Source organism: Erythrolamprus reginae, chromosome 9 (assembly GCF_031021105.1).
Source record: "Erythrolamprus reginae isolate rEryReg1 chromosome 9, rEryReg1.hap1, whole genome shotgun sequence".
NCBI lineage: Eukaryota > Metazoa > Chordata > Lepidosauria > Squamata > Dipsadidae > Erythrolamprus > Erythrolamprus reginae.
The window spans coordinates 35,928,465-35,942,866 of NC_091958.1; the positions used below are offsets into that span (position 1 = coordinate 35,928,465).

The 14,402-nt window shown below is 42.3% G+C and overlaps 1 protein-coding gene across 2 annotated transcripts in view; it reads left to right on the forward strand.

The window, feature by feature from the left end:
* The window catches only part of RBFOX1 (RNA binding fox-1 homolog 1), a 438,314-nt gene that overhangs the window by 192,920 nt on the left and 230,992 nt on the right, over nt 1-14,402 (forward strand). The window contains exon 1 of one of the 2 annotated variants that reach the window (XM_070760821.1): nt 7,543-7,630. The exons of the other annotated variant lie outside the window; for it this stretch is intronic. Coding sequence (XP_070616922.1) covers nt 7,625-7,630 — 6 coding nt within the window. The 5' untranslated portion in view covers nt 7,543-7,624. Of the gene's footprint in view, nt 1-7,542; nt 7,631-14,402 lie in introns of those variants that run through there. 2 annotated transcript variants of the gene reach the window in all.

The following is a 14,402-nucleotide window of genomic DNA, read 5'->3' on the forward strand; positions in this document are numbered from 1 at the left end:
TTCCCATATTTTGTAAAGATGTAAAGGCATGTCTTCTATATAGGGGAAAATGTCAGGTCTGTGCTTTACTTTGTTTTTCTCATTTATTCATTTATTTTATTTATTCTATTTTTATACCGCCCTTCTTCTTAGACTCAGGGCGGCTTATAACATGTTAGCAACAGCACTTCTTAACAGAGCCAACATATTGCCCCCACAATCTGGGTCCTCATTTTACCCACCTTGGAAGGATGGAAGGCTGAGCCGGTGATGAGATTTGAACCGCTGACCTGCTGATCTACAGTCAGCTCCAGTGGCCTACAGTACAGCACTCTACCTGCTGCGCCACCCCGGGGCTCATCTTGTGCAAGCCGTATCAGAGCAGAACGGAAAGATGAAGAGCAGAATAACAGAGTTGGTGTGGACCTTGCAGGTCTTCTAGTCCAGTGTTTCCCAACCTTGGCAACTTGAAGATATTTGTACTTCAACTCCCAGAATTCCCCAGCCAGCATCCGCTGGCTGGGGAATTCTGGGAGTTGAAGTACAGATATCTTCAAGTTGCCAAGGTTGGGAAACACTGTTCTAGTCCAATCCCCTGTACAACAGAAGAACCTATAGCCGTGATGGAACGGCCACAGGTGGAAGGTCCAGTCATATCAGAGGGGCACGAAGCATTGCCCTACATCAGCTCCAGTGGACATGCATGCACTAGCCAGCTGATTTTCAGCTTTTGGGAAGGGAGTTTCAACCCTCTGGAGGCTTCATGGAAGCTTCCCTAAAGCCCCAGAGTGAAATACAATCCCACTCTGCAGGCAAACCAGAAATTCAGAAAATGGACTTCTGGTTTCCCCGTTGTGCTGTTTTTCACATTCTAGAGGCTTCAGGGAAGCATTCTGAAACCCTGGAGTATGAAATATAGCCCAACAGGCAAACCTGAAGTTCAGAAAACAGATTTCTTGTTTGCCCATTGTGTTGTTTTTCACACTCCGGGGCTTCAGGAAGCTTCCTGAAGGCTCCGGAGTGTGAAAAACAATACAATGCACAAACCGGAAGTCTGTTTTTCCGAACTTCTGGTTTGCCCATTTGGCTCTTTTTCCACCATCCCAGGCTTCAGTGTGCATGCACGGTGGTGAGGGAAATTGTACACAAATGCAATGGCAGCACTGGGGGTGCACATGAATGGAGGGAGAGAATGGGCGTGGCCACATGCGCACATGCTAGCACACACATACACCCCCTCTTGGCACGTGAACCAAAAAAGGTTCCCCATCACTGCCCTATAGCATTCCAGACCAATGGTTGTACAATCTCTTCTTAAAAGCATCCAGTGATGGAGCACCCACAACTTTTGAAGGCAAAATCCATTTTATCCCAAAACCAGCCCCGTTTTGGCCAGCAAAGTCCTTCTACAGAGAAATCCTTGAGTCTGTCATCTGCACCTCCATAACTGTCTGGTTTGGTTCTGCAACCCAACAAGACCGACACAGACTTCAGAAGAGAATCAGAACTGCAGAAAAAACAATTGTTGCCAACCTGCCTTCCATTGAGGACCTGTCGACTGCATGAGTCAAAAAGAGGGTTGTGAAAATATTTACTGACCCCTCGCATCCTGGACACAAACTGTTTCAACTCCTACCCTCAAATCGTCGCTACTGAGCACTGCACATCAAGACAACTAGGCACAAGAACAGTTTTTTTCCCAAACGCCATCACTCTACTCAACAAATAATTCCCTCAACACTGTCAGACTTTTTACTAAATCTGCACTTCTATTTCTACCAGTTTTTTTCCTCATTCATATCATCCTTTTCCTCCAGCTTAGAACTGTATGACTATAACTTGTTGCTTGTATCCTAAGATTTTTATTAATATTGATTGTTTCTTCATTGCTTATTTGACCCCCGTGACAATCATTAAGTGTTGTACCACATGATTCTTGACAAATGTATCTTTTTCTTTTATGTACACTGAGAGCATATGCACCAAGACAAATTCCTTGTGTGTCCAATCACACTTGGTCAATAAAATTCTATTCTATTCTATTCAAAGTAGTGCAGGAGGCATCTGTCTTATCTCTCCCCCCACCCTGGCCGGACAGCCTGCAGAGAAGACCTACACAATGCTGATCCATTCGTCAAAGAAATCCAGTTTGACACCTTTGTTGCTAATAATTTGGATCATTCTCAAATCTGGTGAGGCCAGTGGTTGAAAGAGAGCCCTGTCTGTAAAATAACGTTGAGAGTTATGGCTCCTGAGTGCTCATTCCACACCTGCGCAGGTAATTCCTGCCTGTCATAGGGCAAGATCAATATTCCAAGTGTTGCTTTACAGTTTGTGAGCAACTCAATATCTTCAGATGAGCTGCACCTCAACTTTCTTTTCTGTCTCTCAGGCGCCCCTTCATGCATATTAAAGAAATGACCTTCTCAGTAGCAGATTTTAGGGAAGGTTTTTTTTTTTTTACTGCCCTTCACTTTTAGTGATTTAGGTTTTTTTACAGTGGTTGTAGAACTTTCCTTCTCCAGAGACCAAGAGAGAAAGAGAAAGAGAGTGTTTGCCCCTTAGAACTAAACCCTAACCCTAACCCCTGACACTATTGACATCAAGCTGGCTATGCCCCTTACCCCAAGATCAAACACAACTCTGATGCATCCCTCAATTAAATCGACTCCAACACCCCTGGTATAAGGTCTCCAGCTTGAGCAGAGAATTGGACTAGAAGACCTCCAAGGTCCCATCCAACTCTTCTATTCATGCGTCTCTAGAAACCAAAAATAAAGAGCGATTCCACAATCTCATTGCATGGAGCTAACTATTTCTGCTGGCATTTTCCTGGATTGTAAAGCTGAGATCACCCATAGAGAAATGTACAAAGGAAAGGTTTGTTTGCATTGAGGCATGTGTCGGGAGAAATGAAAAGAAGAACAGTGGGGGGGGGAGGTGTTAGGGGGAAAAATGTGGTGATCCCATTGCGGGTCAAGCAAAGAAATGTTTTCATCATGTTGTCACTTTTTATTCCCTTACAACATTCAATGCCGTAATCAGGCAGTTTTTCTCCACGGGGGGCCAGGCATTCACAAGTTGACTCAGTGGTAGGCTGTATAAACACACCTCCCCCAGGAAGGAATTTTAGGTCCTTGACATTAGTCTTGTTCACAGGAGGAAACACCAGAGATGCCAGCCCAGGCGGGAGGTAAACACGACAGCGTGATTTGAAAACTGGCATCTCACCTTGACTTGCTCTCTGCCCCTCTGTAGATGCAAATGATGAAGTGGCCACCCGTGTCAAAAGCATCTGGGGGAAATCTGTGGAGCAGTTCATAGCAATAGCAATAGCATTTAGACTTATACAGTGGTACCTCTACTTACGAACTTAATTCATTCCATGACCAGGCTCTTAAGTAGAAGTTTGTAAGAAGAAGCAATTTTTCCCATAGGAATCAATGTAAAAACAAATAATGTGTGCGATTGGGGAAACCACAGGGAGGGTGGAGCCCTGTTTCCTCACAGGAGATTACTAGAGAGACCCCACGGAGGCTTCTTCCCCCTTTCCAGGTTACAGTTTCCTCCAAGGAGATTCCTAGAGGCCCCACAGAGGTTTCTCCCTGCCTTTTCTGGCCCTGTTTCCTCCCAGGAGATTCCTAGAGAGGCCCCACGGAGACTTATCCCTGCATTTTCTGGCCCCTTTTCCTCCCAGGAGATTCCTAGAGAGGCCCCACAGAGGTTTCTCCCCGCCTTTTCCAGCCCTGTTTCCTCCCAGGAGATTCCTAGAGAGACCCCACGGAGGCTTCTTCCTCCCTTTCCAGGTTACAGTTTCCTCCAAGGAGATTCCCAGAGGCCCCATGGAGGTTTCTCCCCACCTTTTGTGGCCTGTTTCCTCCTAGGACATTCCTAGAGAGGCCCCACCTTTTCCGGCCCTATTTCCTCCGAGGAGATTCCTATAGAGACCCCATGGAGGCTTCTCTCTGCCTTTTCCAGTTACAGTTTCGGAAGCCCAGGTTTGTAAGTGGAAAATGGTTCTTGAGAAGAGGCAAAAAAATCTTGAAAATCCAGTTCTTATCTAGAAAAGTTTGTAAGTAGAGGCGTTTGTAGGTAGAGGTACCACTATATGCTGCTTCATAGTGCTTTTACAGCCTTCTCTTAGTGGTTTACAGAGTCAGTCTATTGCCTCCAATAATCTGGGTCCTCATTTTACCCACCCGGAAAGGAAAGAAGGCTAAGTCAACCTTGAGACGGTGGTGAGATTTGAACTGTTGAACTACAGCTAGCAGTTAGCTGAAGTAGCCTGCAGTGCTGAACTCTAACCACTGTACCACCCCGGCTCTTGGGATGTAGATGATCCGGCGAACAGTAATGGGGTTGGAAGGGGCCTTTGGAGGCCCTCCAATCCAATCCCTACTCAAGCAGGAGACCTTATACCACTGATGATGAACCTATTTTTTTACTCAGGTGCCAAAAGCGTTTGCACACAAAAGTGTGCATGTTTGTGCCTACACCCATAATTCAGTGCTGCCCCAAGTGCCCCACCCTCTGTGCATGCATGTGCACCCCCCATGCAGATCCACGTGCCTGCGCATAAATACACAACCCATCCATGCCCCGTTTTGGGCCTAACAGGCCTCCTTGAAGCCTGTGGAGGCTGGAAATGGCTCATTTCCAAACTTCTGGTAGGCCCAGTAGGCCTATTTTCCACCCTCCCCAGGCTCCAGAGCCATAGTGGGTTGCTACCAGTGCAGTAGTGGACTGCACACCGTTAGTGGCTGCCAGACCCCTTCCTCTCTGTGACAGGTCTTCAAATATTGGAAGACTGCTATCATGTCTCCCCTGACCCTTCTCTGTTTGTACATAATTTGTCCCAAACATTTCTCTGTTTCCTCTGTGTGTGTGTGTGTGTTTTTTGTTGAGTCACCCTGCTATATTGAATGAGTATACAGCTTCCTTTTTGCCTCTTGGGCCCACTAGGGGCCATATTCCAAGGCAGGTAAACTTTTTATAGCCTACAACTATAATCTATAAGTGTAACATATTTTTGCTGATAATGAAAAGGAAAGGACACTACTATAGTTCTATTTGGGGCTTATTTGCCTTCATCAGGTAGCCACACCCTTACTGGGATTTGTAAGGCAGAGGCCCCGAGTTCAAATCCCGGTAAGGGTGTGGCTACCTGATGAAGGCAAATAAGCCCCAAATAGATCTATAGTAATAATAATTTATAATAATAATTTATTAGACTTGTATGCCACCCCTCTCTGAAGAGTCTCCCTTCCTTTTCATTATCAGCAAAAACATGTTTTACACACACAAACAAACCAACATACACATATCAGGCTTACAAATCAAATCAAACAGCTATATTGGAAAAGCTGGGTGATATTTTTTTTCTTCCATTTATAGTACAGTGTATTGAGTTATGCTTGCTTATCTACCTCGGCGGCTATTCTCAGTGGATTGAAAGCAAATGGCTCTGGAGCTTGCAAATTCACTCGGCTATCCAGCATTACTGTTTAAAATCAAGAGGCCCTTTCAAGAGACAGACCAAGTATTCATTACATAAATCAATTTGGGTCAAAAGATAGCCCAGTGGGTGCTCAACCATTGATCACATCATACTGTCAACTTAATCAAATAACGCCTGCTAGACATTAGCTGAACCAATTCCACCCCATTTCCATTTCTTCGAAAAATAATTTGATTCGTTCAGCAGGAAAATAAAATAACTTACTTATATATATATATAAGGATTAATAATTGTGTGGTAATTTCTATTTAACTCTCAGCCACCATAAAGCATAAGACATAGGAGGTCTATCGTATCTGCTCTTTTTTCAGTACACTCTTATGGTACGTTAGGGCAGAAAAGCTTTTAAAAAATGTACATAAAATAAATCAGGATTTATATCATACTTATCATAAAAATAAATCATGGTTTGTGAAGAGGAAACATACTTGCATCTCTGCCAAGTTGTGGTTTACAGAGTTGTTCTTGATACAGGAAGACCTCGACCTCTGACTACAATTGAATCCAAAATTTCTGTTGCTAAGTGAGATGGAGGTTAAATGAATTTCCCCCCATTTTATAGGGGAGGAGAGGAGAGGACAGGAGAGGAAAGGAAAGGAAAGGACAGGGAAGAGAAGGGAAGGGAAGGGGAAGGCACAAGAGGGAGGGAGGGAAGGAGATGGAAATGAGGAGAAAGGGAAGGAAAGGCACAGGAGGGAGGGAGGGAAGGAGGGAAAGAGAGAGAGGTAGGAAGGAAGGGAAGGAGGAGATGGAAATAGGGAAGGGAAAGGGGGAGGGAGGAAAGGGGGAAAGCAAAGGGAAGGAAAGGACAAGAGGAAGGGAAAGGGAAAACAACATATCAAACCTACCTGAAAGTAAAGACTGGGAGTGGGTGGTGGACTCTCTTGAAAGCTAGGCCTTGTGCCATTGTGAGGAATGCAAACTGGCTAAAGAATGATAAATTAAATTTGACATATGAAGACACATTCCGTTGTGAAGATTCATGCATGCCCTGCATATCGTTTCTCTGCGCATTTGTCAATACCTAAATCAAATTTCACCGAGATTAAACTGGTGTAGTTCTGCCTTATTGATTGAGTTAGAAATGATTATGGAAAAAATGAGAGCCAGAGTCCCAGATTAAAGCAGTTGCGAAATGCATTCCACATCTTCAAAACAATAGCTTGGTATTGGGGTGGTTTTCAAAGTATAGGAATGTTGCACAATTGATTTTATTATTTGTTTGTTTGTTTATTTTGAGATGTGGGAGTCTTTCATTCCAGGGCTGTCTTTCTGTGGGGTCTGGGTGGGTTGCCTGTTCCCATAATCCTCCTGGAGCTCACAGCCCAGTCCAACTGAGTAGCCACCATCAATATTTGGAGTCAAAGATGTAATTGTTTATCAGACCTTTTAAATTAAAAATACAATCCCAGCAGAGCCTGCAAAAAGGCATGCCATAAATGGGTGGAAATGACCTTTTCGCAAGAGATGACAAATGATATCTCAAACCTCTGAGCTAGAACCATGCTGGACATTATAGTTAATGTACATAGTGCAGATTTATAGCCCAGGGCACATTTTCTCCCTCCAAGTTCCAAGTCAGTTAACTTACATTCGTTATTTGGAATTCCGTAAAATTATTCCTTTGGTTCCTCTGAATTTAACACCCTTCCTATGGAGTTCGGATCCATAAATCAAGGGAATTTGCAGTAGGGCTAAAGCAGGGAGCCACTATACCCCAGCACTGGGATGTGGCAGGCCAGAAACTGAGCCATACAAATAAGCAAAGCCCCATCCATGGGATGCAGGCAGCATGCAAAACTATGCAAGTGCGGTCTATGAAGAAAACCCTCTTTCTATGGTGTCAGTACTACGTACTTGGCCGGTTGGGTTTGTCATTATATGAACTAACCAGCAATGCATGTTTGGAGGAATTAGTTTAATGTTACTTTAAGGGCTAGGGCTGCAATTATCCATAAAAGGGAGTCAGATGTGTTGCTCTTAGTTGCAATTGTGATTCTTCTTGCTAATGCTTTCTATTGCTCTATTGGTCTTGCTAAGGGTAATTCCCTGATATCACTCTCTGCTATTGTTGTCTGTGTGACTCTACTATAGACTTGCTGTGTGCTAAATATTGGTCTATGTGTTATGTATGTAAGTAATACTTATGGTGTTATATAGAACTGTGTGTTCTGCAGGAGAGGAATATTGTAGAATTAAATATTAAATTAAATTAATATGTGTATAGAATTATATGTTCTGAAGGGGAATATTATTAGTTAGCTGCTGTATTTATAGAACTGTATATTGTGATATCTGGTTTGTATATGATTGCTTGACTTGTATATATACACTGCTCAAAAAAATAAAGGAATACTTGAACAACATAAATAAATCAAACTTCTGTGAAATCAAACTGTCCACTAAGGAAGTAACACTGATTGACAATCATTTTCACATGCTGTTGTGCACATTCAACTTTGTACAGAACAAAGTATTCAGTGAGAATATTTCATTCATTCAGATCTAGGATGTGTTATTTAAGTGTTCCCTTTATTTTTTTTTATTGTTGAGCAGTATATGTAGTTGACTGTTTACTGATTAATCTATTGTATACATTGTAAAAACCCTCTGAGCATGCACAAAGGCTTCTTTGCATGCGCAAAGGTTCATTTCCGGGTGTTTTGCACAATGTGAACCAGTAAGGAAATTAAGTGGAACCCATCCCTGGTCTAAAGTATTCAGGCCTTGAAGCCTTGAGCTGTGTTTCACTAATTTTTTTGAATCTTGGCCTGTTTCCACCTAACTGTATGCAAGAGGGAGTTAACCAACAGATATCTACATGATTAGTTGGATTAAGATGAACTGCTCCCACATTAAAAAAAAACCTGAATTTATTTATCCCCTTTTCCTGCTTTGTAGATGCTGTGCAATTTGGTAGAAGGAAACAGGACATTGCAATTGATCTTAGTTTGTTCCCTTCATCAAGAATTATCCATCAGATATGACCTTAGGAAAATAATTAGGAAACTCTTTACTACCTGTTAATTAATTTGGTTGGTTTGGTCTTTCAGAAAAAGTAGTCTATTCGGTGGACACTGACTATTTTTTTATTTTCAAGAAAGTCTTTAAGGTTGGACAGTTTTGCAAAATCAAGATGAGAATTAAAGTTTGGTGCTTCACTTTGAAGCCTGGCAATTTTATCATACTTTTTTATTATTAGGTTTGGTCACATAGTCAACCAGATGTTTAAGCTGGATTTGGCACTTTTGCCCACCTATCAACTCCTTCCCAAGGATTTGAATAGAATGCAACATGTTTTGTAGTACTCCTGCCAGCAAATTACAAAATACATACTTTCAATACTCTTTCCCCCCCCCCTACATTTTTGTTAGTTTGAGACTCCTATTAAAATCAGCTTGTAGAAATGTTTGCATTAAGGGAAAAGCAAGCATACACAAATATACAGATTGCAGAAAACACAACGAAACATCAAAATCCCCATGTACTAACACAACTAACACAAAATCTCCTGTATTAATCGGGTGGGTTCTAACTGACCTCACTGCCAGTTTCCTCCCTCCTGTGCTGCACGGCTACACCCATGGGCTTGACCATGCACAGTGCCATTGTTTTAAAAACATAAAATTAAATTAAGAAAGGCCAAAATAAGATGGCGACATATGTAGTATCACATGTCCATAAGGAAAAAAAAAACATAATTTTTTTTTTTTAGAAAAGATGGTGGCATCCAGGGACTGGCCCGGACTGAACTGGTTCTGTGACATCATTGTGTCATCACTAGAGGTTTGCTACCAGTTCAGATGAACCGGTCCGACCCAGGAGGAACCCACCTTTGGTGTTAATACATGGAATGTTTTGGACAACATGGAATTTTTAAATGACACCTCCTTTATATAGTCATAATGTCATTTCTTCACAACACAGCTGATGCCTAAAGCAGACTCAGCTAAAATCTCTCATCTCTCTATTTGCAGAGTTTAGCTTGTTCTTAGACACACTTGTGTTTATAGAGGTGGACATTTTGCCTGATAGGCAATTTAAAAGGAATTTGGAGCAAGCCTAGTACTTGAAATTATAGGGAAGAAAGACAAATTGAAGAGGATTGAGAAGGAGGATGGAAACAATCTCAGAGTTTATGAATATTGTTTAGTTGTATTAGACCTGACACTTATTGTCGTAATAAGATTTGTATGGTGGATTTTACAGCTATCCAATGAATCTTCAACCCAGGATTCAATCCAATCCCTGACAATTACTCTGCAGATAACACTATCTAAACAAATTGTAATAATAATAATAATAATAATAATAATAATAATAATAATAATAATGACATGCTAATAATGACATGCTAATTTATTTATTTCATTTTTATCCCATCTTCCATACTAAACTAGAACTCATGTTCTCTTGGCAACTGGCCCAAAGTTAAAATTTCATGCCTAAGGTGGGACTGGAACTCACAGTCTCCTGGTTTCTAGCCTGGTACTTTCATTGCTAGGCCAAACTGGCACTAGTACGTAATGCTTCAGGGTAGTCTTCCCCACTGGTTATCAGAAACATGGACTTCATAGCAATACAATAGCACTTGGAGTTATATACCACTTTACAATACTCTAAGCCCCATCTAAGAGGCTTACAGAGCCAGCCTTTTGCCCCCGGTGATCTGGGTCCTCATTTTACCAACCTCAGAAGGATGGAAGGCTGAGTCAATGTTGAGCCTGGTGAGATTCTATCTGCCAAATTTCAGGCAGGTGGCAGGCAGCAGAAGTAGCCTGCACTACTGCACTCTAACTACTGCGCCACCGCAGCTGATCTTAGGACCATGATGGCGAATCTATGGGGGAAGGCAGTTTTCACCCTCTCCAGACTTTAGGAAAGTCTCCAGAGCCTTTGGATTGTGGAAAGCAAATCCAATGGGCCTACCAGAAGTTTGGAAATGAACTTCTGGTAGGCCCATTGGGTCCATTTCTACCCTCCATAGGCTTTGGGAGGCTTTTCTGAAGCCTGTGGAGGGTGAAAACCAGTCCAATGGGCCTACCAGAAGTCTGGAGGCTTCAGTGAGGCCTGCACATATGGGGGGGGCAGCTTGGAGGGGGGTGTTATGCATGCATGCTCCGGTGAGGGCATTGCATTATGATGTCACACACGCACACCCCATTTTGGCACCAGAGAAAAAATAGGTTTGCCATCACTGTCTTAGGACAATGCTGATTAAGGCATTCTGAAGTTTGCATTCAATTTCTCTTCCTCAACTAGGATGTAAACTAAAATGGATTGCACTTTAAAATCACTGTCCTATCTCCCCCCCCCACCCCCTTTTTTTGTGGATACAATTCTCCTCTGAAAAAGACTGGTACACAAAAATTAATACACAGTGAGTCCTTGACTTACGACAGCATTGAAAAAAGTGACTTATGTGTGAGTTTTATCACTGGAAGCTTTCAGGAAGAGACTAGATTACCATCTCTCAGAAATGGTGTGAAGTCTCCTGCTTGGACAGGTGGGGGGGGGTTGGACTAGATGACCTATAAGGTCCCTTCCAACTCTGTTAATCTGTAACATCCGTTGCAGCATCCTCATGGTCCTGTGATCCAAATTCCAATGCTTGGCAACTGATTCATGTTTATGATGGTCGCAGTGTCCCAAGGTCACACGATCTCCTTTCGTGACCTTTGGACAAGCCAAGTCAAAATGGGTAAGCTAGATTCACTTAATAACTGTTAGTAATTGAACAACAGTGGCAAGAAAAAATGGGGTGTAAATTCACTTAACAATGCTCTCACTTAACAACATGGGCTCAAATGTTGGGCTCAATTCAGCAAAAAACAAAACAAAACACCCCGCTCTTGAAAAAACAAAATATAGATTAGCAGAGTTCATGATAGAATATACAGTGGTATCTCTACTTAAGAACGCCTCTACTTAAGAACTTTTCTGGACAAGAACCGAGTGTTCAAGATTTTTTTGCCTCTACTTAAGACCCATTTTCTACTTAAGAACCCGAGCCGGGAAAAAAATTCCAGGAAATTTAAGAGCTACACGAAGGCCCGGCCAGTTTCCTGCCATTCCCCCTTTAGTCCTGGCCATCTGGGTCGCCAGAGGAGCCTTTTGGTGGCACTTAGGGAGGTTTTGGCAATCCAGAGCGAATGAATCATTTCCCTTTCTCTGGACGCTTGCACAGGGAATAAACCTCTTCCAGCGCCCAGAGAAAAGAAACACTCCCTTTGCTCTGGGCAGCAAAGGAGTCACCACAGTGAAGGAAAGGCGCTGGCTACAGAGCGAGAGGAGAGGGGAGCCCTTCAGCATGGGAAGGAAGAGGCAGCAGGTAGCAGCAGCAGCAGCCAGTGTATGGGAGGCAGTGTATGGGAGGCAGCCTCACGCCGGGTGTATTGGAGGGGCATGCTCTTCCTTGCCGCCTCAAAGTCCCTCTTTTATTTTTTAAGCCTTAAAGTTTTGGATTTTTTTGATTCACCTCACCTCACCTTCTTCCTTCGGCAGCGACTGTCCTCCTCCTCTTCTTCTTCCTCCTCCTCCTCCCACGCAAATTCCAAGCTTTTATTTCTTTCCTAATGGGTTTGCACACATTATTTGCTTTTACATTGATTCCTTTAGGAAAAATTGCTTCTACATAAGAACGTTTCTACTTAAGAACCTGGTCATGGAACGAATTAAGTTCTTAAGTAGAGGCACCACTGTGTTAGGAAAATGTATTCCTGTGTGTTTTCTGTGTCTGTCATTCACATCAGTAGTAGTGGGTTTCACTTATCTTCGCTACTGGTTCAGAACTGTGAATGTGTGCGCATGATTCTGCGCATGCGCAGATCATCTGTGATGACGGCCTCATGAGTGGGCAGAACCTGGTGCTGCTGCTACCAGTTCGCCCGAACCGGAGCGAACTGGTAGCAACCCACCACTGATTCACGTATATGTCTGTGCTGTTTTTATTAATTCATCTGGCTGAACTACTGGGAAATGTTTAGCATTTGAAAACCACGTTTGATTCTTTAGCAATACGATTGTTATGTTTGTGTGTGTGTGTGCATGTGTGCATGTTCATGACAAATCTGTCTTTGCAAAGCAGTTCTTGGTTGCGTTATGAGGCACTTCCTTGCTCACCTATTCTTGGCAGTACATATGAGGAAAATCTTGATTCTGTTATGAGAGGTATAGTTTGTTTGATATTACGTTGTGAAGGTCACATGCAATTTTTCACAAGTTTATAATTCCATGGAGATTGAAAGATGGCAGTGAACTGAATGTTGGTAACCATTGTTCAACCATTACAGTATTGAACAATGGATGGCTAGAAATAGCACAACCCAGTGTTGTTCAACCTTGGCAACTTTAACATGTGTAGACTGGTAAGGACAGCCAAGAAGATTATAGGAAGCTCGCTTCCTGTTATTTATTTTTATTTTATTTATTTATTCATTTTGTCCAATACACAATAATACACAATGAAGGTAATAGAGGACACCTTCGAGGAAATAGAATTAGAGAATATAGGATAAAATAAATCGAGAGAATATAAGAAAGATATAGGGATAGAAGAGAAGATATATGCGATATAGGAGAGACAATAGGACAGGGGTCGGAAGGCACTCTAGTGCACTTATGCACGCCCCTTACTGACCTCTTAGGAATCTGGAGAGGTCAACCGTGGACAGTCTAAGGATAAAATGTTGGGGGTTAGGGGATTATACCACGGAGTCCGGTAATGAGTTCCACTCTTCAACAATCCTATTACTAAAGTCGTATTTTTTACAGTCAAGTTTGGAGCAGTTAATATTGAGCTTGAATCTGTTATGTGCTCTTGTGTTGTTGTGGTTGAAGCTGAAGTAGTCATTGACAGGCAGGACGTTGCTGCATATAATTTTGTGGGCAATACTTACATCATGTTTAAGGCATCTTAATTCTAAGCTTTCTAGGCCCAGGATTGATAGGCACAGGATTGTATTCAGGATACTACTACTTATAGTAGTAGGCTGCTATGTGCTTAAAGGTCAAAGACTTGTGAGAGATCCCACACGCCAGAGGTGGATTCCTCCTGATTCGAACCAGTTCACCTAAACTGGTAGCAACCTGCTGGTGATGTCATGATGACATCATCTTTGCCAGTCAGCCTGTGGCTGTTGAATGCTAATATCGAGCTCCAGCCAATGCGTAATTTAATAGGGTGAATCTAATGACTTCTTAGATTTCTTACACACTTTATTTTTGTACTTTGTGAGCCACCCTGCATCTGCAGAGAAGGGCATCATAGAAATCTAATAAATAAGTAAGGAGGTAAGTAGGTTTGGTCGGTGCCAGTCCATGGATACTGCCACCTTTTTAAAAGATTTTTTTAATGGATTTTTTCTTTCTTTTTTCCTCTGAGCATGTGCAGAAGCTGAGTTTCCAGCACTGAGCATGTGTCACCATCTTGTTTTAAGGTTTTTTGGGGGGATTTTTTTTTTGGCACTGGGTATGCGCATGTCCACGAAGCGCCATGCGGTGCTGAAAAAAGCAAACCAGTAGCGAGATCAGTTTGAAGCCACTCCTGACACAGACCCACTTCATGGTCTGTTTCTGTTGCTCTCTTCTGGAAGGAGATTTTGAAGTATCTATAGCAGGACTACCAGATTCTGGAAAAGCTTTGCTCCCTATGCCATCCGTCTGGTAAACTCCCAAGATTCATGTACATGTAAACATCTGAACTAGACTGTGTTGTTTCTCCGCATTATATAAGATATGTGGGTATATGAATAGTTTTGTATTTATTTATTTTGTCATGTTCATATGTATGAACATATATAAACCTATATATTGGAGGTGATGATCCTTTGAGAGCTGTATGCATAGTGTACATTCTAAGTTACAATAAAGTTTTTTCTATTCTATTCTATTCTCTATTCTCTAT